The 25809-nt window shown below is 44.4% G+C and overlaps 1 protein-coding gene across 3 annotated transcripts in view; it reads right to left on the minus strand.

The window, feature by feature from the left end:
* MTAP (methylthioadenosine phosphorylase) overlaps positions 1-25809 on the minus strand; it is a 54956-nt gene that overhangs the window by 2327 nt on the left and 26820 nt on the right. For all 3 annotated transcript variants that reach the window (XM_006271464.4, XM_014601144.3, XM_019480779.2), the window contains 3 exons: positions 14228-14330; positions 12823-13062; positions 7284-7406 (listed from right to left, as the gene is read on the minus strand). In XM_006271464.4, coding sequence (XP_006271526.2) covers positions 7284-7406; positions 12823-13062; positions 14228-14330 — 466 coding nt within the window. The remainder of the gene's footprint in view (positions 1-7283; positions 7407-12822; positions 13063-14227; positions 14331-25809) is intronic.

Consider the following 25809-nt stretch of genomic DNA (forward strand, 5'->3'; position numbering starts at 1 on the left):
TTGCTGTCGGCTGGCAATGATAGCATACAAAATACTAAACTGAAAATGGTAGTTTTTAAAGTGAATATTATGAAGTTTTGTATTTTGATAAACTATTTGAAAAGTAACATATTGGTCAGAGGCAAGGATTTCTGTGGGTAATGTCTTTTATTGGACCAACTGCATGGTTAGGCCAGAAATAGACAAACTTTTGAATTTCATCAGATCCTTTACCTGACGTGATGAAAAGGCTTGTCTAAGTCCATTTCAGACATGCACATGGTCCAATAAAAGATATCACCCACAAAAATCCTTGCCTCTTACATAATTCCTGGAGCATCATGGTTACAACGTCATTCCAACACTACCATATCAGTCACACACATGATTCATAGTTATTCACATAAACTCAACCCTAAAACTCTGAAATGAACTAAAATTGCTAAAAAAAAAAAAAAGAGGATTTTTTTCCAGATTTGTTTAATGTATTATAAGACTGTATCAGACAACTGAAAATAATGAAAATCTATTTTTCCTAAGACAATACTAAATGGTGCCTGAGTACAGTACTCACAACAGAGGGGTTGTAAAACTGATTTAGGCCATGCTGTGAGTCACCAACTCAGATGCTGAGCTCTCAATTTTCACTCACTTCCACCAGAGACACTCTGCTCTTCTGGACCCATGGTCCTGATTCTACAGTGAAACCTATCTAGAACCCCATTTTTCACTGCCATGAACTTAATCAAAGAAGTAGGTCCACTACCTTTACTAAAACTACTTTCATCAGTAAAACAATTCCTCTGCATATACTTTTTAGGATCAGGGGCCTAAGTGGATGCTATGTATGTAGGTACGGTGAATATGCATGACACTAAAATAAAAAGTGTTAGCTATACCCAAGCACCTAGTAGCTCCCAAATACAACTTAATATTCTAGGGCAGGGAAGGTAAGTTACATGCCAGCAAGGGTTAACTTAATCATAATAATTCCTAAACTCTCGTCCAGTGTTTACCTAGACCAGCTAATGCAGTGGGTTTTCAACCTGCGGTCTGCAGATACCTGGGGGTTCACACACTATGACTAAGGGGTCTGCAAAAGATGACTATGATCAATCAAAAGTATTTGAATACCTGCACTTACAATTCAAAGGGGTCCACACCTCCATCTGAAATCCTTTTAGGAATCCAAAAATGACAATAGGTTTAAAACCACTGAGTGAATGTATTAAAATACAGCTTGTCCTATCAATCTGAGGGCTTTGAAAGCATCAGTTAACATGAGTTAGCAAATAAGTATTAAAATCTGTATGAAGAGGTCAATGGAACTTCATCTGTGGACAGTGGTTTGCCTGAGAGGCATTCACAACAGGGTCAGGACCTTAAGCCTGAAGAGCCATCCTTAGGACAGATCAGTTCTGCAAGGCAGAGCAGTCCTGACACAAAATTCCCTTGCCACCCCAGTTTGGGTTCTCTTTTGAGCCAAAACTGCTGGCTGTGACACAATGGGCTAATCTGCACAGTGGTCCTGTGATGAATCAGATTCATTCTCATTTGTCAGCTAGCCCATGAGTTGCAGCTTTGGTCAACAAAAGAGATAGAGGGTTTCTCTCTCACTTATGTTTTCCCTATTTTGAAGGACTAAAAATAGTAAGGACATATACTTGAGATGGAACAGTGTACAGAACAATTCATCATGTGCTCAGGGTTACAAGTAAAAATGCAGCCAACACAGTAACGTCTTTGGTATTTCCTGGTTGCAGCAACAGCCTGATGACATCAGCATGTTCCATTCTGGAACCCGAAGGACATTCTACCCCATCCCTTCCTCAGAGAAGCAGCAATTGTAAGGCAGCGCTGCCTTCAAAAAGGTGAATGTTATTAATGATCAATAGTTTAAAGTACCAATTGATAATTCTACTGTTAACAATGCTTGACCAGTGGAAGGGAGGAACTATCACCAAGCAGGAGTACTCTTCCTCGGCCCGGGAGTGTAGGAGGGCTATTAGGAAGGCCAAGGCAGAGATGGAACTCAGGCTAGTATCCAGGATTAAGGACAACAAAAAGTCCTTTTTCAAGTACACTAGGAGCAAGAAGAGGGCACCAGGCAATGTAGGGTCCCTGCAAGACACAAACGGTAATCTGGTGGCCATGCCAGACAAGAAAGCTGATATTTTTAACAGTTCCTTTGCCTCTGTTTTCCTGAACAGGGACCGGGATATCCCACCTACCAGAGGTAGGGACATTCTTGGGGATAGCTCTATCAAGCCTTCAGTCAGTGCAGATGTAGTTAGGGATCTCCTAGAAGGGCTAGACATTTTTAAATCTGCAGGTCCAGATGCCCTCCACCCAAGGGTGTTGAGGGAGCTGGCAGGGGTCATCGCGGAGCCTTTGGCCCGGCTGTATGAGCATTCGTGGTCATCTGGCCAGGTGCCGGGGGATTGGAAACTGGCTAATGTGGTCCCTATTTTTAAGAAGGGGAGGAAGGAGGACCCGAGTAATTATAGGCCTGTAAGCCTCACCTCGGTACTCGGGAAGCTCTTGGAGAGGATCATCAAGGAGCATATCTGTGGGGGGCCTGCAGGGGAGATCATGTGCAGGGGCAATCAGCATGGCTTCACCAAAGGCAGGTCCTGCCAGATCAATCTGATTGCCTTTTACGACCAAGTAAGTAAATCCTTGGATGGTGGTGTCGCTGTGGACGTAGTCTTTCTAGACTTTAAGAAGGCCTTTGACACTGTCTCTCACTCCGTCCTCATCAATAAATTAACTGACTGCGGCATTGATACCTGCACAGTTGGATGGGTAAAAAATTGGCTGATGGGCTGCACCCAGAGAGTAGTGGTGGGCGGGTTGTACTCAACCTGGCGAGATGTGAGCAGTGGGGTACCACAGGGCTCAGTCCTCAGGCCCGCACTGTTTAACATCTTCATCAGCGACTTGGACGAGGGGGTGGAATGCACACTGTCCAAGTTTGCTGATGACACTAAGATGTGGGGCGAGGTGGACACACTTGACGGGAGCGAGAGGCTGCAACTAGATTTAGGCAGCCTACAAAAGTGGGCAGACAAGAATAGGATGGGGTTCAACGTAGACAAATGCAGGGTGCTGCACCTTGGGAGAAGGAATCCACAGCATACATACAGGCTGGGGAGTTCCCTTCTTGAAAGCACAGAGGCGGAAAGGGATCTTGGAGTCATTATTGACTCCAAGATGAACATGAGCTGCCAATGCCAGACCGCAGCCAGCAAGGCCACCCATACCTTGTCATGCATCCAAAGGTGCATCTCAAGCTGGTCCAGAGAGGTGATACTCCCCCTCTATGCGACTTTGGTCAGAGCGCAGTTGGAGTACTGGGCATCGCACTTCAAACGGGATGTGTTCAGCCTGGAGAGGGTTCAGAGGAGGGCCACCCACTTGGTGAGAGGGCAGCAGGACAGGCCCTAAGAGGAGAGACTGCAGGACCTGAACCTGTTCAGCCTCAGCAAGAGGAGGCTGAGGGGGGACCTGGTGGCTGCCTACAAGCTTATCAGGGGGGATCAACAGCAAATAGGCAGAGCTCTTTTCTCCCCAGCACCACCTGGGGTGATGAGAAGCAATGGTCATAAGCTGATGGAGAATAGGTTTAGGTTGGAGATCAGATATTTTACAGTTAGGGTGGCCAAAATCTGGAATCAAATTCCCAAGGGAGGTGGTCCTTGCCCCTACCTTGGGCAAATTCAAGAGGAGGTTGGATGATCACCTTTCTGGGGTCTTGTGAACCCAGCATTCATTCCTGCCTGTGGCAGGGGGTCAGGCTAGATGATCTGTTCAGGTCCCTCCTAACCCTAGCTACTATGAAACTATGAAACTATTAAGAAATCCATTGTGAATCTTAAACAGAGGGGACGGTCTCTATATAAACCGTCAAAGTTGGGTTGGGCCAAAGAAAGTTATTTTATAAACATCCTGGCATTTAAAAAAACAAAATACTCAGGTTCCCTTAATGGTTTATTTGTACATCTTTCATCTCTGATCCAGGATTCACTTTGTCATTTAAGGAAGGGTACTCAGGGATATGACAAAGAGCAACAGACAGAAGAAAAGGCAATGGGCATTTAGTCAGCTGTCAGGAGTAAGCCACTCTCCTTCCTCATTTCTGTTTCATGTCATCATGCTCCAGAATTCTCTTATTGAGAAAGGTGGTTAACAATGCCTTAGAGGCATGATGTAGCAACAGAAAAATGAGAAAGGGGTGTGTGTGGAGTAGCCAAGAGCCAGACAGAACTTTCTCTCCTCTCTGGGTAAAATTTCTCTATCTACTATTGCTGATAGGGTGATATGAGATGCTGTTACCACTAGGTGTAGAGGGCAAGGCTCTGACGCCAATCATTTCTGTCCAAGAGCTTCAAGGGACCCAGAATTGCTATTAGAAGAAACAGGATTCATGGTAAACCACTAGCCTTCATCTGCAAGAATGCAAAGCTGTGGGGGAATTCTTTTGCCTCTGTAGCAGGGACACAGATTGAACTACTCCTTGCCTATTCTCCTGTCCCACTGTTCTCTCTGACCTTGCCTTCAAGCAGTAGGAAAGGAAAGCTCAGACAAACTAGTTCAGTAAGAACCATCTGACTTTGAAAGGATTCAGATAAAGGCTGATAATAAAGAAAACTTAATGTATCAGTGGAGGGGGGGTGGCTCCTTTCTCTTTTCATTTATGGTTCAATTACATGCACGTGCCCCCTACCCCTGTTCATATGCCTACCACTATACATACAATGGCCTAGTCCGGGGTTCCACTATCCAGCCTCAAACACTTTATCCCTCAAAATCATTCATCAACAAAACCTGATGAATTCTCTACACCTCAGATATTCCTGCCACTTTTCCAAAGACTTCAGAGTCTCTGGCTTCCCCAAACCAGTCTGTATTCACCTGCCAGAAATCCTAACCTCTGACCTCCTGGCTTCTTGTAAAGCAAGTCCTAAATAATCTGCCCATCAGACAATTCCAAATTCCTGAGTCTAACTTCATTAGAGCCTTCCAACTCCATAACCAATTCCCAGCATCCTTTCTCCACTACCTCAGCACTCAGACCACATCAGAGTCAAGAAGGCAGTCAGAAATTCATCAATTATGGCAGAGGGAACCTCAAAGACTCACTTCCCAAATCACTCACCAATTTCCCATCCCACTGAAGCATCCAACTGGACAATTTTATGTGGGAACCAAAAGGACACATCTTATTAAAGTACACAGTAGTCATTTGACATGATCAGACTCTTTGATTGAAAACTAGAAAGTCTGGATCACTGAAAAGCTACTGGGTATTTTTTAATTAAAAATAAAAAGGAATAAATGTGTGTGGGGGGGGGAGGTTCTTTCTTCCTATAAGACATGGAGCCCCATCTCTTGAGGATGGATTATGTAGATTGCAGCTCAGAAAGAATGTTGACCCTGCTTGTTCCTCATCCATCCACCTGCCCCACAACTGTCCAAATACTGCAAAAGAGCCAGGTGGCCTGCCATACACAGGTACTGGGAAAAGGGGAAGGCAATAGAAGCAACTAAAAGCAAACACCTGAAGATATACTGGTCTTATTGGGTAGAAGGGACTAGCTGTGGGAGTGACCAGGCAGGGCCCCATCTCGTGATTTTAAGCTGGAGCCCTGAGAACCGACAGGCATTTCAGTGTTTAAACTTCATTAAAGATTCATGCTGAATTCTGCCTGGCGTATCTTGGCTTTGAATAAATCAAAATAATTTATTAAGCTGGAGGAGACGTGAGCAAGGCAATGAGACTAGACTGAGAAAAGAAAGAAAAGAAAGAGTTGATCCTAATGCAAAGTTTCTCCCAGCCTCCCAACAAAACACAATTCTGTCTGTAGTGGAGTTTGAATCCCAAAAGGTACTTCAGTAAACACATTCTGATAAATGGGTTAGGGTTACATGTCTCACTTTTATAACTTAAGAAAATAGGAAAAATATTTTTAAAGTTGTATTTTCACTGAAGTTTCCAATTTCCTTTGTCATGACAGGAGGGGGCATCAAAACTTTGGGACTGTACTCTTACTCCTTCTAGGCCTCTCTCTCTTATATAGCACCACCCTTTTAACACAACCATTCAATTTCCTCCCTCCCTGACCAAAACCCTGCTTCCCTCAGTTCCATGGCCCCTGTATTCCCAACTTTCTTTTCTTGCATAGTGACTTACATAGCCAGTTCTGGGCCCTCTATAGCTCCTCTGGTACCCTGGAAATTAGGGGAGTCAAGGGATCCAGGAAGTGGTTATGTGTAAGAAAAGAAAGTGGCTGTGTGGCAAGAATAAGAAAAGAAATCAACAAAATTTTAAGAGTGATCTCTTTCCTAACCTGCAGCAAGCAAAGGAATCTGGTGTGACAGAATTGTGGAAATGGCATAAGCTGCCCTACTGCTTTTAAAAATATTGACTGAAATTCTTTCTCTGCAAGACTTCGAAAAGATATTTCACTACCACTTTGACATTCACTTTCTGCAAATCTAAAATCACAGCACTGTCCAGGCAAATGGACTGGACTGTTGGATGCTTAAACTAAGCTATCTGCCTGTGATTCGTTGAACTATTTTCCCTCCCCAAACACCCTAGAGCAGAGGTTGGCAACCTTTTGTCATCATGGGTCACTGCTTGCAACCCAGCCCCTACCACAACCCATCTCCCCAGTGATTAGCAGGTGCTGCAAAAGGAAAAGATAGGAAAAAGGCAGGTGCTAGGACTCTGGTGAATCTTCCTCTGCAGTAGCAGAGGGAATAAACAAAACAAAGCAATATGACCATAGGGATGCTTCCTTTTCTGCTGTGGCTTGAGCATGCGTTTGATTCCCTGAGCTGCCATGAGCCAGATCCAGTCTCTTCATTGGCTGGATACAGCCCACAGGTCATAGGTTGCTACCCCCTGCCCTAGAGCACAACATATTCAAGTTAGGTTTGATCTTCTCCATATTTGCTCTCTACTATTTTTGAGCTCTACAGTGGATAGATATACACCTAGAATCTGTAGATTCATGTAAATGTGTACTTTTCTTGGTAGAAAGGATGTTACAGTTTAAGTACAGATAATGGAGATGTACCTCTATCTTCTACTTTTTTGTAGAACTGAGATTAGCTGTTTGCAGTACATCTGAAATCTGAAAAAAAATTCTCTGGTGTTCTTGCATGGAGTGCCTCTGCTGTATTGTTATTTGATAAAGTTCTTATTTGAAAGTAATTATTTTGGGACACGCATTTGTGCATGCATGCGCGCACACACACAGTCCCCAACTGAGACTGTATTCCGCTTTTCTACTTACTTTCAGATTGTGCAGAGTTCCTGTCCAATCCATGGCGCCTATTTGAGGTATAGCAGTAAGCAGTATGCTGGTTGCCTTATTTGCATTCTCTTTCAGCATCTTTAAAACCTTATCTACGGAAACCTAGAAATACAATAAAAACTGTTAATGCTTTCCTCTAACTTGTTAGAAAATAAATTCTGTAACACCCATCTCAATTCCTGATTAAACCACCCCATGTATCTGATTCAACTCAGATTAGAAATGAATAATAAACAATAAAAAGATGCATTTTAAAAGAAAATAACCCTAGCCACAGAGAAAAATTAAACTGTTTCCAGTTTTGGTGGGGGGGGTTATACAGTACAGTTGGGGCTTGATTCTGGACATCCTTTATTCAAGAGCTTAGTGAAACTGTTTAACTGGGTAAAGATTGGGACCTTTGGGGAGGAAATTGTATCTTAAGTTTATTCTAGCCAATCCGAACCTCGCCAACCTCATCACCAGAAGCAAACTTCCTCAAGCCCAGAACACACCAAAAGGATCCAGACCATGCCAGGACAAGAAATGCAAAACCTGCCAACACATCTCCACCACCCCCACCATTACTACACCCCACAACAGAGCCATCAGCATCCCAGGATCTTACAGCTGCACCTCCAGAAATGTAATATACCTCATCCAATGCACCAAATGCCCTGATGGAAGATATGTAGGAGAGACCAAACAACAACTGCACACCAGAATAAATGCACACTGGAAATCCATCAAAGACAGAAATACTCAATTACCGGTAGGGGCACATTTCTCACAGGAGGGCCACTCTCTCTCCAGTCTCTCAGTCCCGATCCTCAAGGGAAACTTACACAACACTTCCCAGAGACGAGCCTATAAGCTCCATTTCATCAACCTGCTGGATACTAGAGATCATGGACTAAACATAGACATTGGATTTTTGATACATTATAATCTGCCTGGCAACTGACTCCCCAGCCCAGCCTCTGGCTTCTTTACTTTTCATTCCATCCAGGAAGAGCACACACCAACTGCTGACACTTCCTTAGCCTGACAAAGGATTTTTGAACCCGAAAGCTTGCTTAATAACTATTCTCCAACCATTTGGGTTGGTCTAATAAAAGATATCAAATTCACCCAAGGAACCTTGTCTGCCTATGTCCTTAGACCAACACGGCTACAACCTAAACCCCTTCTAGCCAATCTGACACTTCATAAATGCACTAATATTTTAAAGAGGAGCTGACATATCTGGGTAAAATGGTAAGTTGTGGTACAGGCTGTTTGAAAATATAAAAAGAGAGGTAAAATATTTTTGGATGATTTTAGTGGACTGATTGCGTGGTTGGGATACATTTAGGCAAGCTTTCAAATGAAAGGAATTCTTCATTAGGTCTGAGGGCCTGATGATATAAATATAAACAAATAAATATAAAGAAAGGTAACCACTTAAACCTCTAGAACATTCTTGCTGGAGAGAACATTTTAGAGAAGCTCTTGGGATATCAACTGCAACTGATATAACAAGGGGCAAGGTGATTGTCGCAGAGCACTGAGATGCCCTGCTCCTAAAGAGGAGAAACTGCTAGGGAAGGGACCCTAGCAGTGAGGGAATAAGGAGCCCAGCTGTGGGTTGCTGGGGCAACCAGGGAAAGTCAGCTGACCAGAAGGGGCAGGGCCTGGGCAGTTCCCTGCCAGCAGCCCAGCAGGAAGGAGCTCTCTCATGGAAGGGATGGAGTATTTCCTGGTAGGCTTGAGCATTGTTATGGCCGGGCGGCTTCTGTTTAAGTTATAGCTGATTGGCTTGTATTTTGTGTTGCTGTTTATCACCGGTGGTTTGGGTGAGGCTATTAGGTGATGGCAGAGGCCTCATAGGGGACTCACAGCAGAGTGTGGGAATCCCAGCGCCAGTGAGGGCGCAGCATTCGGGGTGCACGGACCCCAGCCCCAGGGAGGGGGCATTACTGAGAAGCCCTAGTGCAGGCGTGGTGAGCCCCGGAGAAGGGGGCAGCACTACAGAGCAGGCCCTGGAGAAGGGGGCAGTGCTACAGAGGCGGCCCCGGAGAAGGGGTGTGGAGAGAGAGGGACAGGGCTGTGGACAGCCCGAGTGCCAGAGAGGGCATGAACACCAGAGAGAAGGACAGAATAACATCCATTACATCTGCGAGGCTTGGGGCGTGGTATTGGGGTGGTAGGAGCCATGCATAGTCCCTAAGGCTAGGGTGCCCTGGAAGCACCCATTTGTAGAGTGGGACCCACGAGGGGTCCGGGAGTCCACAGGGCAGAGACTACAGCAAGATGTGACCAAGAGGGTGGAAAAGGCAGCCTCCCTAACATTTTTTAACATCAAAGACATGGTGGGCGAGAAACTGAGGGTGCCCTTGGGCCAACTTGGCATGGGAAGGGGGCCTTGAGGAGATCACGGCCCTCCTGTAGGACCCCGCCTGTGACAGTGATTTTCAGAAACATCAATACAACTTCTGTGCTATTTGTAAGGGTATCATTTAGATTTTACTGGTCATCGTTGGCTGAATTTTTTGTTGTATAATAATATTGTCAATATTTCACTTCAGCCTCCAAAAATTCCAATGAAGAATCCATAATCTCCTGAGTCTGATAGCTTGTATAGTCTAAACTCTATCTCACAGGCATTTTATGGTACAACCAGTTCAGAAAGAAAGCCAAGTGCTCAGGAACCTCGCACATTATGACAGACCAGTGCATGGATAGATCAATAATGCAGGAAACTACTTATTTCAGTTTTGCAATTAAGATGGCCATTTCCACTAAAAAGAATCTTAATCCTATCTTACTACAGCTTGAAAGCACACCTCAAAGAGTTGAGACAAAATACACTGCAGTGGTGCTGTAATCATCTCAAATGCAAGGATTTCCAAATTCACAAAAGTCAGAGTTAAACTTGAAAGAAATATAGATACATTTCAGATATAAAATGCATAGTTAGAGTCTACAAATAACCATTATCATAGAATCACAGAAAATTAGGGTTGGAAGGGCCCTCAGGAGGTCATCTAATCCAATTCCCTGCTCAAAGCAGGTCCACCCCCAACTAAATTATCCTACCCAAGGCTCTGTCTACACAGGTCTTAAAATTTCCAAGGATGGACAGTCCATAGTCTCTCTGGCTAACCTGTTCCAGTACTTTACTACCTCCTCCTAGTAAGAAAGTTTTTGCTAATATCCATCCTAAACTTCCATTGCTCTTGGTCCCGTCATCTGCCATCACTGAGAACAGCTTAGCTCCATCCCCTTTCGAACCTCGCTTCAGGTAATTAAAGGCTGCTATTAAATCTCCCCTTCAGTCAGGGGTTGACATGGTGCTGGTTGACATGGTATGCATGCCTGGGTTGCCATGGTGCTGCAGGAGCCGCTTGGCTACAACCAGGTTGACCTGGTGCTGGAGAAGCCGTGGGGCCAGGCCGGGGCTCACCTGGGACTCGCCCGGCCTGCCAGTGCTATGCCTGGGTTGACATGGTGCTGCAGGACCTGACTTGGCAGAACCGGGTAGCACCAGCCAGGAAAAGCAGCATGCAGCTGAAGCCAGCTTCCCACGTGCTGCTGGGGATGGGAGGAGGCTGGCCAGGTCTGCACCGGCCAGCAGAAGTGGTGGCAGAGCCGTGTGCCACTCGGGACTGACCGGTGCAGGCTCGTCCCATCCCAAGTGGCACACAGCTCCGCTGCCGCTTCTGCTGGCCGGTGAAGACCCAGCCAGGCCCGGACAGCCACAGCGCCTGGGGGCAGACTGGCTGGGGGAGCAGGCATTGCCTTGCTGTGGGGCAGGGCAGGGCAGGGCAGGGCAGGGCAGCAGGGCTGGCTTGAAGTGGGCGGGTGAGGAGGCAGGCGTGGGCCAGCAGTGCCAGCAGCTGCTGCTTGACCTCCCACGCGGGGTTGCTCCCCTCCCCTCCCCTCGTTACCAGCTGGGGCCCGCAGGCCAGCCCTGCCCACTTTGCCGCGGCCCCACTGCAGCAGTGGCAGCGCCGCCATGGCCGCCTCGGGCCAGATAAAATGGCTTGGCGGCCCGCAGACCATATGTTGGACAAGCCTGCTCTATCCTATCTTCTAGGCTACTGCTGAAGATATTGAATAGAACAGGCCCCAGGACTGACCCCTGGGGCATTCCACTTGAGATTGGCTGTCACTTAGACATTGAGCCATTGACTACTACCCTCTGAGCCCAATGATCCAGCAGTTTTCTATCCACTTTACAGTCTATTCACCCATTCCATACTTCCTTAGGTTACTTGTGAAAATGCTGTGGGAGATCATATCAAAAGCCTTGCTAAATTCAAGGTATATCACACTTTTTTTTTCTGATACGATTCCATTACATGGGGAAAAAATCTAAAGCTTCTTAAAAAATAATTTAATCTAGTACTGTTTATTTATCGTAAGTGAATGCTCATTTAAGAATGTTCCTAGAGTTTGTTTGGATACCTTCCTGTTGCTGTTACTTTGTGAAGGGTGCACTGTATTCATTTTAAAGTTGTTGAATTCCACTTTAAAGTACAATAAAAGCTTCCTAGTAACCAAGTCATGTCATTAGTGTAGAATAGTAAAATTCTGCTATACACACCCAGTGGAGCAATCTGACCTTAAGGTTACTTTTTTATATGCTTACTAGTTTTTTGGGAGCCAGAAAGCATCATTATGACCATTAAGTCTGTCTTCCTGAACAAAACAGATCATAAAGTTTACCTAGTTATTCTTGTACCACACTTAATTACTATTGTTTGGACATTTTTATAAATAAATTTTCCAGTTCTGTTTTGATATAAGGATTCAAGAGCTGGGAAATGCATAATTTCCTTTGTCAAATAAGGAGTTCCAATGATTAAGAATCCTCACTACTAAAATATAATGATCCAAAACTGTATACAGTTTAATCTTTTGTCCATATACTAGCTTTTTGGTCAGAAACATAGCCAATGAAAAATTTCAATTATATAAAATATATAATAATATAAAGAAGCTATTTTGCAAAGAAGCTTTGGCCTTTTATTAAGTACTATATGCCACTGTTTCCTTTTCCTAAGGCCCTTTAGTTGGCATGACAATATTTTGTGTTAACTAAGACTTAGCTGGCAATCAGCGTGAGCCTTCTGCTAGTAGCCACTCTTGAATCCATGAGAAAAGTGGTATAAGAATTTACAAGGATGTGTTCTTGGGAGCAGAGCTTTAAAAGAATAAGCACCAGATCTATCACAGGAAAATGATGTCACGCTGGCCTTATACGCACTCTCTGATTCACAGGGGCCCCAATATTTATCATAGGACAACTTTATGAAAGGGAAACATACAAAGTCCAATTCTGCTCTTTTTTTCCCTCAACATTAATCCAGAAGAGCTCTATGACTGCAGTGGAACACATTAGGGTATAAACTGGTATAAATAAAAATGCAACATGTTTGTTTGGTACAAAAGGGCCATTTCTGTCAGGATCTATATGATTTTATATATACACATTACACATAGTTCGTGACAATGTAAATCAACAAGGCCTAAAAGGAAGAGAGACTTCACTCACTGCTTCTTCGTGCTCCTTCCAGCAGTCATAATCTGTTGCCATAGCAATGCTTGCATAGCAGATCCCAGCTTCTTTTGCAAGAGTCACTTCAGGAACCGTAGTCATGTTAACAACATCAGCTCCCCAGCTGCGAAACATCATGCTTTCTGCCCGAGAACTGAAACGTGGGCCTTCAACAGTAATCATTGTCCCCTTTGAGTGGCATTTGAGGCCAATCTTCTTAGCAATCTCTATAAGAACCTTCCAAGTTTTTGTTACAATTATTATTAGCAGTAGTAGTAGTAGCAGGAAAAAAAACAAATAATCACCAACGTGAAGTCAGATATTTAACCAAGTTATGAGTATATTTAACCAGAATATGAGAACCAAGTTTCTCCATGTAGCATGCATTCTGCATATTGGCATAAACTTCTATTCAATCCTAGAGAGTAGACAAACACCAGCAGAATCTCTCTATGCCTGAAGAAGGGTATTTGTGCCCAAAAGCTGGTAAAGAACAATTTTTCCAACTATTCAGTTGGTCTAATAAAAGGTATCACATTTACCTAAAGAACCTTGTCTGTCCATGCAGCATGACACTTGTATCCTACCTGGATAACTTCCATATAATAACCTAAACCCCTGCATATAATAAGTCTGTTTCATACTATGACTATACGCTTATGATTGCAGGTGTCACATAAGGAAACCCACTCCCCCTTCAGCTTCCCCTCCCAATGCTGGAAGTGCGCAGTCCTCCTAGTAGGAATACTGTGTTTTTACACCTACTGCAGGAAATTAGAGTAAACCCCTGACTGTCAAGCTGGCTTTGTTGCAACAGGGGCTGAAATGAGCGGATCCCGTTTATACCAAAACTAGTTTGCAGCACCAAGTGAAGAAGCCAGAAGAGAGTTATTTGATACAAAGGCCTTGCTTACTGTTCAGACCAAGTCTTGGTGACACTGTAGTGAAAATGCTGGAGGGTGATGTATACTAAGACTAACACTATTGTTTATCAAGGTTGGGGCTGCACTGGTGGAAGTAACTTTGTTTAAGAAGAGAAGTAAGAGTGCTTATGTGCATACAAAAGTGTAAATGTATATACCATAGCCTAGGAAAAACATATTAGGAATTTGTATAGAAGTTATTAGCTTGGAGTAGTGAGGTTTATACTAATCTGTGGGGCTAAACTATGTGTTTGGGTATACAACGGGTTCCAGTCTTTGACTTCTGATTAGGAGTGCTAACAGGGTTCAATTTTACTTTCTATGTCTACTGAATTTAAATACATCTTTGAGATGGAAGAATGAAAAGAGTGGGTATTGTAGTGCTTTTAGGATATAAATACACTAGAGCACTATTATAAACCACAAGGGGTGTCAAAACAAGTTTTAAATACTGGAATTTTCTTATAAAATTCACTAACCTCTCTGGTTTTGGTACAGAATGGTTCATTCATTGGAATATGACATACTCCTGAAAGACCACAATACTGCCCATCATAAAAAGTTTGATGTCTTTTGGTTGTCCTGGAAGAAGAAGAAGAAGAAAAAAAAAGCATATTTAGGGATATATGCAGCAGGAAGTTTACAGAAACAAGGTGACTGAGATGTCAACTGATGAAAAAAGCACATGGAAACATTAGGATCACTTCCTTAATCATATTTGTTGCCCATTTTGCCTTTGTCAGATTTTTAAAAAATGAAACTAGAAGAAAATAAAGCTATAATCTATTAGCATGTTACCAGTTTATTATAAAACAGTTTTTTGCATGTAGAAACTGAGCTTCTAATCTCTTAAAAATTTAGCCATATTAAATCTCTATGTGAAACACCCCTGCAAAAAGAGTATGTAGTCAAATTTTGATCCCTGAAAAAAATCCTTATAAAAATTCAAGAAGCTATTCTAACTGCACTGTACTGTGGTGATGGGAAGAGCTCCCTAAACAAAACATGCAAAAATGCAACTAGCATGTTGCTGAGAACTAGAGACCTTATTTTTAGAAAAATAATATTCATTTATTGGCAGGATGAAACTGAAATAAATCTCTACCAATGTATGACTTTACTCCCTCCCCCCACCCTGATGATAGACCATCTCTTTGCCCAACAGTGATCAAACAGACATGCAGATCAAATGGTCTCAATGCAGAACTGTCCATAAACAGTACCACGCAGTTTTTCCATTTTGTCATCTGTTAGAATTCTGACTCATGAGCACGTTCCACCGTCAATTGTGTTGAGTCAGCCAATTCAGTGGTGCCTCCGAAAACAAAGTCCTTTGAGACTCATTCCCTGCTCCCTGGTCTGCTACATGCTATATTTGTGGGGAAACAGGGCATTTGTATTCATTTGGGTCAGAAGTCACTTGACTTTAAAGTTTAAGTAATTTTCTGTTCTGCCTGTGGATTAACAAGATAACATTATTTCCTGTTCTAACAATCTAGGCAAATGGTGAAAGTCATGCATTCAAAAGTGAATATGTAATACTATGCTTTTATCTCCAGTGTTGAGTTATGAAAGAGGATATACTTACACAATGGGATAGTTTGAGAGTTCAGTGCTACTCCATATGCTAGACCTTGAGGTCTCAGAAGAGGGCAGCAAGCAGAGGAATGTGCTGAGAAACAACAGCTGGGGCAATGCCTGTGGTCTTTTTTGGTCCAAGGAAGGAGCAAAGAGGTCCAGGCACTGGGGACCCACACTAACAACCTAGTGAATGTCCAGCTAGAGGGGAGCTCTAGCAGAAAAATATCTGCAGGACATATTATTGGGGGGAAAAGAAGGAAAGGGAGAGAAAGGGAGAAGTGAAATTTCCTCCTACTTTATAGAAGTTAAAATGGAACAGGAAGAAAACAAAAGAAAAAAGTGGCAGTTTTGGGAAAGACAATTTTTTTTTTCCCCTCCTAGAATGCCTGAAGTCCTTCCCCCATCCTTAGTTGGGCAGAACTCTTTTTGTATAAGGAAGGGCTTCAAAATTTAGTTCATTCTTCATGCTCATATATAATGCAGGAACCCAGGGGTATTCAACCTTTTTTCATTCTAAGTACAACCAGTGGCTGGAGGCTGAGCAAGGTGGGGGGTGGCGTGCAGAAGGCAGGGACAGCATGTGGGCCACAGAAGCAGGCTCCTCTGTGGGGCGGGGAAGCTCACCGGGCTGGTGGGTGGCAGTGGCTACCGATGCATGTGAACTTCCCTGCCCTCACCACACCCCAGTCCTGCTCCTGGGAGGCAGCGGTGCTCCATCCCTGCCTGCCCATGCATACCCCTTAGGACTGGTCCAAGGATGCGTACCCTTGGTTGATAACCCCTGCAGTAACCCATTTATTCTGATCAGTTTCATTTCAATTTATAGCACCATGCATTCAATTCAACAGCTGAATTTTTGGTTTAAAAAGTTAAAAAAAAACATGTTTTTTTATTTGTCTATGAGCAGACATTTGTCATATGCAGACACTTTGTATTACTAATACTGTTTGTAAAACTCTCTCCCCCAAGCTATCAGCACATACAAGGGGTGGATCCAGGATTTCCCAAAAAGGGGTGCAGGAGAAGCAACCAACACTGCAGGGGTGGTTGCACCCCTTCCTGGCAACCTCCTCTACCCCCACCAGTGTGGGCAGACCAAGCCATAGAAGTCTCTGGGGACTTTTAAAGTCCCTAAAGCAGGTAAAATCCCCCTTCCCTTCCACTTGCTGCTCAGAAGCATGTTCCCTCCCCTGCCTGACACTGCTGCTTTCTTTACTGTTCAGGGGTGAGGAAGCTCCAGAGCCAGCCAGGCTGACTGGGGGCTGGGCTCAGCAGAAGAGCAGACAGCAGCAACAGGGTGGCTGGAGAGTAGTTTCCCCAACTCAGTCCAGGACCAGGCATGCTGTCACTGTTTCTATCACCAACTGAGCCCAGTCCCTGCCCAGGGGGCAGGAATGGCTCTGGTGCTTCTCTGCTTCCTGGACAGCAGGGAAAGGGTGAAAGGGGCAGGGATGGGGGGGGGTGGGGGCATTTGATCAGGAAGGGGAAGGGAGGGAGGATTTTCACCTGCTTTAGAAACTTTAAAAATCCCTGGATGATGTGCTCAAATCAAAAGGGTGGGAGGGAGGGGAAGTGACAACCAAAAGCAGGGGGGAGGGGGAGAGGGGAGGGACAGCCATATCATTATATACCCTCTGGCTCATACTAATCTAAAAATATTTCAAATCATCACATCAGTTGTATCATTTATACTAAAGTCTATACAGTAATTTCAGTTTCTTACACAGGAGGCTATGAAACAGGAAGGTAGGTATGCAAATCAAATTTATATGAAAAAAAAACCCTATGCTGTTTCTGAAATATGTCAAACTGGTCATATTATTTTCCCTTCAGGGCTGAAGTCAGAATCCAGCCAATTTAAGATTGCATGCAAGTCTGCAATTACCTTGGGCCAAATGGTCGCTAATGAAGTGCTTAGAATGAGAGGAAATGGAATCCAGAGAGGTAATTCACAGTCAAGACAATATAATTTAATGAAATGTCAGAGTTACTTCACTCTCTTGTAAGCTTTGATTCTCTTTTATGACAATATAAGACATGTAGTGGACCGAAACTTCTACCTGTTTCCCAAATGAAGCCAGACAGAATCAAAACATGGCTGTTATCAAGGATCTCCTACTGTAATCAACCCCTATGAATCTGGTCTTCTCTTTTAGAGCTAATTCAGGTTCTGTAACCTGGCTTCTTCCACACATAAAGCTCATTCAACTGAGCTTGGTGATTCTTTAAACCCAGGCTGTCTTGCTCAATGCAGCCAAAGCACAAGTGACACTTCCCATTAAGCCTGCACCCTTTGCAGGGAGGGCACAGGCCTCCAATACCTTCCAAAAATTGTCCATGGTGAGCAAGACAGACAAGTTCTCTCACAGTTCATTGGGAAAGACTCATAAAATTGTCCCACTAATTGTAGCACCATTAAATACTCAGAAGTTCTAGGAATACACGTACACATGAGTGATGCATCAGTGAGGATACAAACTCGAGTGTGGTTTTGCTTTCTTCTTAAAAAGGAACAAATACACAAAACTGCAAACTGAAACCAGCTGTTAAGATGAACTAAACAGCAAAGGCTGTAGCTGAGATCCACATGGACTGGGAAAGGGAGGGAATAAACCCTCTTCTCCACAGTAAATTACTAATTCTAGGCAGCCAATGAAGAATGGGCTCATGGCTAAACTACTGAGTTTAGACTCCGGGGACCTGGATTCAATCTCTGGCTTAGTCACAGGAAGTCCTGTGTCAGGGGTGGGCAAAATATACCCATGAGCCAAATCCGGCCCACCAAGCCATTCTATCCAGCCCATGGGATCCCTAAAAAATTACTTATTATTTGTCTGTGGCTGCCTGTCTAAGCTAATGAGGTGCCAGTGGCGGCAGGACCCAGGAGAAGCCAGCAGCAGCACCCAGGGGCAGCAGCAGCAAGGCCTGACCAGGTCTGCCTCACCCTTAGCCCCTCCCCGCCAAATCGGAAGCCTTCGCCTAGAAACCCTGGGGCTGTTCCCTACTGCCCTCTGCCCAAGAGTGCAGTCAGATAAGAACAGGGGAAAGGGGCAGACCACCAGTGATAGTCCCAGTCCGTGGGGGATGGGCTGGGGTCAGCCGAGGGACAGCCAGGCTGGCTCCTGCTGTGTTCTGCAGTCCTGGACATGCAGCTGGGAACCACGTGATGCTGGAGCAGCAGGTGGGGGTGAGGAGAGAAGCGGCAGCAGTAAAAGGAAGGTGGGGAAATGGCGGTGGCAGTAGCACCAGGAGAGGGGCTGGGTGGGGGGCGGGGAGTAGCAGCAAGTGGGTGGGCAGGAGCGCAGCGACAGCTAGGCTGGAGTGTGGGGCAGGATCACACCAGTGGGGGCCCACACCAGTGAGGGTCTGGGGCAGAAGCATGGAGTCCAGGCTGGCAGGGGCTCTACAGAGCCAGGCCAGCTCCCCACTCTCCCTGCCAGCGCAGCAGGTGCCGGGCTGGCCCCTGCAATTCCTGGTTGGCTCCATGCAGTGCTGGCTAGGCTGGGGTGGCTCTGGCAACATGTGGTTCCTGGCTGCATGGCTGGGACTACATGGTGCAGCAGGAGCCAGAAGGGAACTGTGTGGTGTTGGAGCTGCGGGTGGGTGGGTGGGGGGAAGCCACGGTGGGCAGATGCTCCAGGGCCAGAGCCAGTGGGGGCCCAGAGTGAGGCAGCAGGAACATAGAGCCCAGGCTTGTGGAGGCTCAATGGAGCTGGGCCAGCTCCCGACTCTCACTGCTGGCAGCCTGGCCCCATGCAGTCCTGGGGCTCGCCAGGACCATGCACTGCCAGGGGTCTCCACCAGTTGCAGGCACTCCAAGGCCTCACTCCCTGCTGCTACCACTGGTGGCAGGTGCTGTGTGCGATGAGGCAGGGGGGCATGTGTGTGTGAGGGGGAACGTCCCACATGCAAACCCTCCATACACATGTACCCACACCCCCCCCTCACACCACCATACCCACACCCCCTATGCACACCCCACATCCCCCAGCCACCCTCCCTGACACAGACCCCCCCAAACCCAATACCACCCACACCCCACATATACAACACACCCACATGCTTCCCCACCCCACATACACATACACCCCCCAAACTCCATACTTACCCACAACCATACTCCCCACAACCCACATACACACAATCCCCAACAAGCCGTGTACCCACCCACCCACATCCCCCATACCCCTCCACAATATACAAAAGTAAAACTTCATTTTGAGGTATTATACAATCACATCTATGTACACTACGCAAACACATGTAAATAAAAAAAAATATTTTATGAAATCAAATAAATGTATGTTGTAGTAAATGTTTGATTTTTAGAATATAATTTGGGGTTTTTTTTTGTCTGGTTCCAAGATGGCAACCCCCTTGCCAAAAGGAGTACTTCCGGGGAAAGGGGAGGGACTTCTGGTGGCAAAGGTCAGGGATTAGGAGTGTGACCAGGAGTGGTGAGGCACCTGTCAAGGGGTGGAAATACCCATGTAGCCCTCAACAGCTGGCCAAAACTCATTAAGCGGCCCTCCAGCAGAAATAATTGCCTGCCCCTGGCCTGTGTAATTCCAAGCCAGTCAGCTTCTCCATGCCTCAGATCTCTATCTGGAAGGTAAAGATGATAAACCTTTCAAATTGCCTATTTAGATGAGTTGTTTTCAACCTTGCTAGACTCAAGGCACCCCTTGAAAAATGCCAGCTCTTAGTTTTGATTTGTTTGTTAACTATATAAAGTAGAACAGAGCAATTCTTCTGTTCCAAAGAACACACAGCAGGACACCATGGCTTTAACTCTTATGGTGAAATCTCTTGTAAATCATGTTTGCAAACCAAACAGTGCTAACATTATGTGATACTCCAGGGCATGTTTGGAAAGAACTCAAGATACTCCAAGGTGCTATGGCACCCTGGTTAAGAATCACTGATTTAGATTTGGGGAAAAGACCCCAAATCTAAATCAACCATTCAACCTAGCCTAAGAAAGCCCCAAGATTCGTGCCTCCTGATGCTGCCACAATAAAAATAATACAGGTATCCGTGTCCTATATCTAAGACTTTTTAGTACCTTTCATCAGGCTGAACATCATATTATTGCTCAGATCACACATCTCCAGCCATTACTATAAGTACAGAATGTAATTTGTTTTAAGGAAACAAGTTTGCTTATTTTTATAAATAAATTGATTTATCTTTAATTTTTTTAAAGATTTAAAAACAAAAGACTCATCAGAACTACTGAGAAAAAGGTTTACACTCTGTTACAGTACAACCCACAAGTACAAGATGTAGTTGCTCAAAACAGACTCATTCTTGCAAGGTGTTTAGTCAGTCACATATGCTATATATTTAACGAACACTGGTTTCAATGCTTCCAGAAACAGATCTGCACCAAACAAAAGCACTTACCAGAGGTCAAGATTTAAAATAGCTAACATTGCAGAAACAAGACATGTAAGCATGCAAGCTGGATTGGCAGAATAACACATTCCCCTGGGGTACTCCAGGGATGCAGAAGTGAATATCATGTTTTAATAATCCAAGTATGTAAAAAATGCTTAATGTAGCATTGAATCCAGGTCTCCAGAGTCCATTGTTGTTGTGGGTATTTTTAATGAATAATCAAGGAATCCATCCCTGGTGTGGGACTCTTAGGAAACACTGCACAAAGCTAGGATTCTTGGGAAACAAAACAGTGTTATTATCAGCTCTCCTCCTGTTTTAAAAACTCTGCAGATTTGTTCCACCCTCTCTCTCTGACTTTATCTTTAATGTCTATCACTGCTCCCATCACTTGTCTCTGCTTGGTTCCTCCTCCACACTGTACAGCGTTTGCCAGGCTTTTCTTCTATAATCCCTACTACCCGGAGTAGTTTTCCTTCCTCTCTCCATTTTATTTCCAATCATGGAAATACTTTCAGAAAATATGTTTTGCTTTTGTAAACATTTGAGGTTTATGTGGCATAAACCACTCCTCATTTAGTATTGAAAATACACTTATTTCAGAAACATCAGAATAAAATTAACATACTGCAACCAGCACAACTTTCAGCATCAAGAATAAAAATCTCCCTTATCATCCTACCAGTGCAGCACTAGCATCATATAGTTTTCTGCATACTTAACTTCAGATCTGTTAAGTATTTGAACTCAGTTGATGAAGCCATTTTATTAAACAAAACTATTACTCCATTTAGACCCAACAGGTTAGACAAAATTTAGGGTCTACTAAATGGGCTGCTTTGGGTAAGGGAAGAAGGGAAGGAACTGGTATCTGGTACAACCCTGATTCAATCCTGACTACATATTTACAAACTCCTGTTTCCCTGAACACAACTGAAATCAAACAAACAAAACGGTGCTTTTTTTGCTCACAAGCCCCCCTTTTAGGTAACAATCAGCCTAAAAGCTCTCTCTCTCTTTGCCTTTCTCACAAGTTTATTCCTTTTGTGTCTGGTGCTTCCTTACTGCCTTTTTCAACTCTTCTCATTTTTCTCTCTTTTTCACAGACACAGAAACTTTCACAAAATAAGTAGTGAAACCCCTTTTAACTATGAGCACCTTCCCTGTGCCTTATTTCAGGCAGAAACATGTGCCTACAGTTGGAGAGAAAGCTGCTGTTGTTTGTTACATGGCTCCAAAATTGTTTCTTATAACTATCTTAAATGAAAGGTTGTGGTTATGCCCGGCTCATGACAGCATTGAACTGGTAAAGATGCAGCATCTTTGACAACCTTATCAACTGTGCCTCAAGGAGCTCAACATTCCCTTAAGGAAGTATGCTACTTGTTAAAAAAAATCCATGTATGCAAACAAAATAAAATACCCAGAAGAAATAAAATAAACTTCAAAAACAGATATGTTAAAGTTTGCCTGTACCTCTTAAGCTTTTGCTTAGAGAAAAGTCAATGAAAAATCTCAATAAACCCTCTGTAGGTGGGCTCAAGATAAATCAAGCTTTATAAGTAGAAAGATATAAAACATAATCCCCGTGGCATTTTTTTAAAAACCCATAAATGTTTATAATTGTACTGTGGGGATCAAGGGTTTACACTGCAACCACCAGAGTATATTGAGCAATTCTGTCCTGAAGCAAGGAAGGTTGAAAAAAATTCTCTCTACTTTGAGCTCTACAGCCCTACAGTTACAAGTGAAGCTAATTTTAGTGCTGCATCTTTACCTCTATCACTAGGGGTCTACTGAACTCGAGGATGTGGCTGGCCAATTTTGTGGATTAATCCCGGGGTTGGCCGTCATTTTCGCGGGCTGAGCATAGCAGGGCCCCCCAATGCCTCTGATTGGCCAAGGGGACCCAGCAGTCCCATCCCTCCCTGCAGGTTTGCCAGATGGCCTGAAACTGCAGCTTAATTATCCTAAATAAGTCTGGGGAATCCATTAATCCATGCATTATTAAGCGTGGATTAATAAATTTCCCTGGACTTAATCAAGGTAATTAAGTCATGGTTTTGGGCCATCTGCAAGCAGGCAAGCTGCACAAGCAGCTGCAGCAGGGTCCCGGACTTTGCGGGTGCAGCTTCCTGGATACCTGCCACAGCTGTCCTGGGATCCTGCTACAGCTGCTTGTGCAGCCTGCCTGCCTCCTGCTTCAAGCAGCTCCCTCCTCCATGCTCCAAGACTTCAGGGATTTCCACCCTTTTCTCTGCTTGCCAGTAAGTTGGTTTTTGTTTTTGTGGTAGTTTTTTTTGTTGGGGGGGAGGCTGCAGATGGATATCAAAACTGTGGAGCCCTCCATTTTTCAGAGTCCACCTGAATTCACAATTTCCATGAAAATTCCACAACTGCAAATTCATTAGGTCCCTATCACTTAAGTACAACCAATATGTCTGGTCAAAACTGGCAGTCTTTCTTCAGTTGACTGTCAGAATTTTTTAAAAAACACCATCCTGTCAAAATGATGTCCTCTTTTAAAGAAGACCTTGGAATTCATATAGGCCTACATTTTTTTCCAGTTTACCTAAAGATTATTTTTAAATTTAAAAAAAGTGACAGTACAAAGCTGCAATGATTCAGAGGTTCTTTTTGTTTGTTTGAATTCAATTAAAAAAAAGAAGAAAAAAGCAGAAGCCAATCTGCCCCAGTCCATTAATTTTAAAGAACTCCCTAAAGAACTTAATCTGGCTCTACTATGAAATTATTACCATTACAAGTTCATAGTCATATGCAGGTACAATTACTGTGGACTCTGCAGAGGTGTATGAATTACTCCTTCAGAAGACAATGAGAACTGTGGGTACTTAGTGCCACTAGTGAGGGAAAGAAAAAAAATCATGTCACTTTTTTTAAAGGGCTTAAATATATATGGATGCCTAAATTTAAACACTTAACATTTGAAAATGATGGTCTTGTTCACTTTTCTGATTTAATAAGAGTTTTTAGACTTCTGTTTCTCACTATGTACATCTATAGCAAATATTTACCCTGAAGTTTTGTTTCAGAATACAGATGTGCATGAATGGATACATGTGTACAATGTGTAGCTAGATACAGGCAGGAAGGTGGTCCAAATCAAAGAGCTAGGTTAGTAAGTTATATATATATTTCCCCAAGATCTTGCCTACTGTAACACGGATAGGTTAGTAATTGAGCAGCATTTTTTAAAAGTATGTGAGTATGGGAGGGGATGCAGACTTGTTAAATTAGCTGTTGCAGCCTGCACCTTTGCTGCATTTATACATGATGATGTATCCAGCATGAGAAGCAAACCTACAAGAATAGCCCAGGAAAGAAGAAACAATTACGTTTCCAAGGATTAATGTACTGAAATGCTTCTGAAAAAATAGTATTTGTTTCAACATCTAGTACCTTGTAACAGAGTTGACTTATTTTATTGTGGGTAGACGGTTTATCTTGAACAGCATAGAGACTAACCTAAATACTTATTCCCCTGCAGAACAGACCTGTAGGATATTGTTTGCACTCACATAGTAGATGCATCAGGCAGGATGGTTTCTGAGATGACAAATGTGTAATTCTGCCATAATTTTATAGAAAATAGTTGTCATGAAACCTAACCATGATCAGTATACCTTCCCACCCCAGCAAGATCTAAATCAGGGGTGAGCAATTATTTTGGCTGGAGGGCCACTTAATGAAGTTTGGTGAGGTTTGCCACAAGGGCCGCACACACAAAATCTTTCAGAAGACATCATTTTAACATATTATAGATGAAAAACAAATCATATACTAAATATCTAACATTTACTGTCACATATTTAAATTTTATTTCAAAATATATTTTTTGTCCTGATTTATGTTTTTTGAGTAGTGTATATAGAGGTGATTACATAATACCTCAAAATAAAGTTTTACTCTTGTATATTGTGTGGGGGTTCTGGGTGCATGTGTGTGGAGGGGTGGGTGTGCAGGGGTGGGTTTGTGGGTCTGCCCACATGCTAGGTCCTGGGAGCCAGCTGGGGGTGGGGGAAAGGGAGGGCAAGAGGCACATGCATCAGAGTTTACCCAGGCAATACTGTGTGGTTGAGTCTGTCCTCTTCCCATACCTGACCCGCAGCTGCCCTTGTGGTGCTCCTCATGGGGCCAAGCCCCACCTACTCTTGCCAAAGGGAGCCTGAGCAGCGCTCCTGCCTGCACCAGCCCCGTGCTCATTAGACAGCACCAGCCCAGCCCTGTCCAGCATGTATGGCTTCCCAGCAGGGCTGCTGCTGCAGCCCCCCAGGTGCTTGGCTCCCCCAACCTCCAGTGTCTCCTCCTCCTCCTGCCCCTGCTGCAATGCTCTGGGCAGCAGGTAACACAGGGAAGCCATGGGGGTGCGTGTGAGGCAGCAGATGCCCAGCCACACGTGGGGGAAACTACAGCCAGGCAGCTCCTGCCCCAGCATGCAGGGCTTCAGTTCTAGCTTCCAGCTGCCTTCCTTTTTTCTTCTAAGAGTAGCCACCTGAGGGTACGCTAAGTGAGTGGAAGGTGGCCGGGAGCTGGAGCCCTGTGTGCTGAGGGGAGGGGGCTCCTGGCTGCAGCTCCCAACGTGCCTGGCTGGGCATCTGCATACATCCCTACAGTTTCCCTGCATTACCTGTTGCCTAGAGCAGTGCAGTGGGGGCAGGAGGAGCAGCCACTGGAGGCAGGGGGACCTGAGCACCCAGGAGGCTGTGGGAAGGTACATGTGCTGGCTGGGGCTGGGCCGGTGCTGTCTAGCAGGTGCAAGGTAGGCGCTGGCAGAAGCACAATATGGGTTGCCCCAGGCAGGAGCCGGTAGGGTTGTGCCCCATGCGGAGTGCCACAGGGGCAGCCATGGGCCAGATACAATCAATTGGGAGTGCCCGCCAGTGGGCCGGATCCAATCAGTTGGCAGGCTGGATCTGGCCCACAGACTGTATTTTGCCCACCCTTGATCTGAACTCACTATTGTCTCAAAGAGCCTTTTTTACTCACGTTTAGGCATCAGATGTAGAACATGATTCAATGGAGCCAAAAAGTTAGAAATTATGTCAGGAAATGAAAACAA

The sequence above is a fragment of the Alligator mississippiensis genome, chromosome 3, assembly GCF_030867095.1.
Source record: "Alligator mississippiensis isolate rAllMis1 chromosome 3, rAllMis1, whole genome shotgun sequence".
Classification (NCBI taxonomy): domain Eukaryota; kingdom Metazoa; phylum Chordata; order Crocodylia; family Alligatoridae; genus Alligator; species Alligator mississippiensis.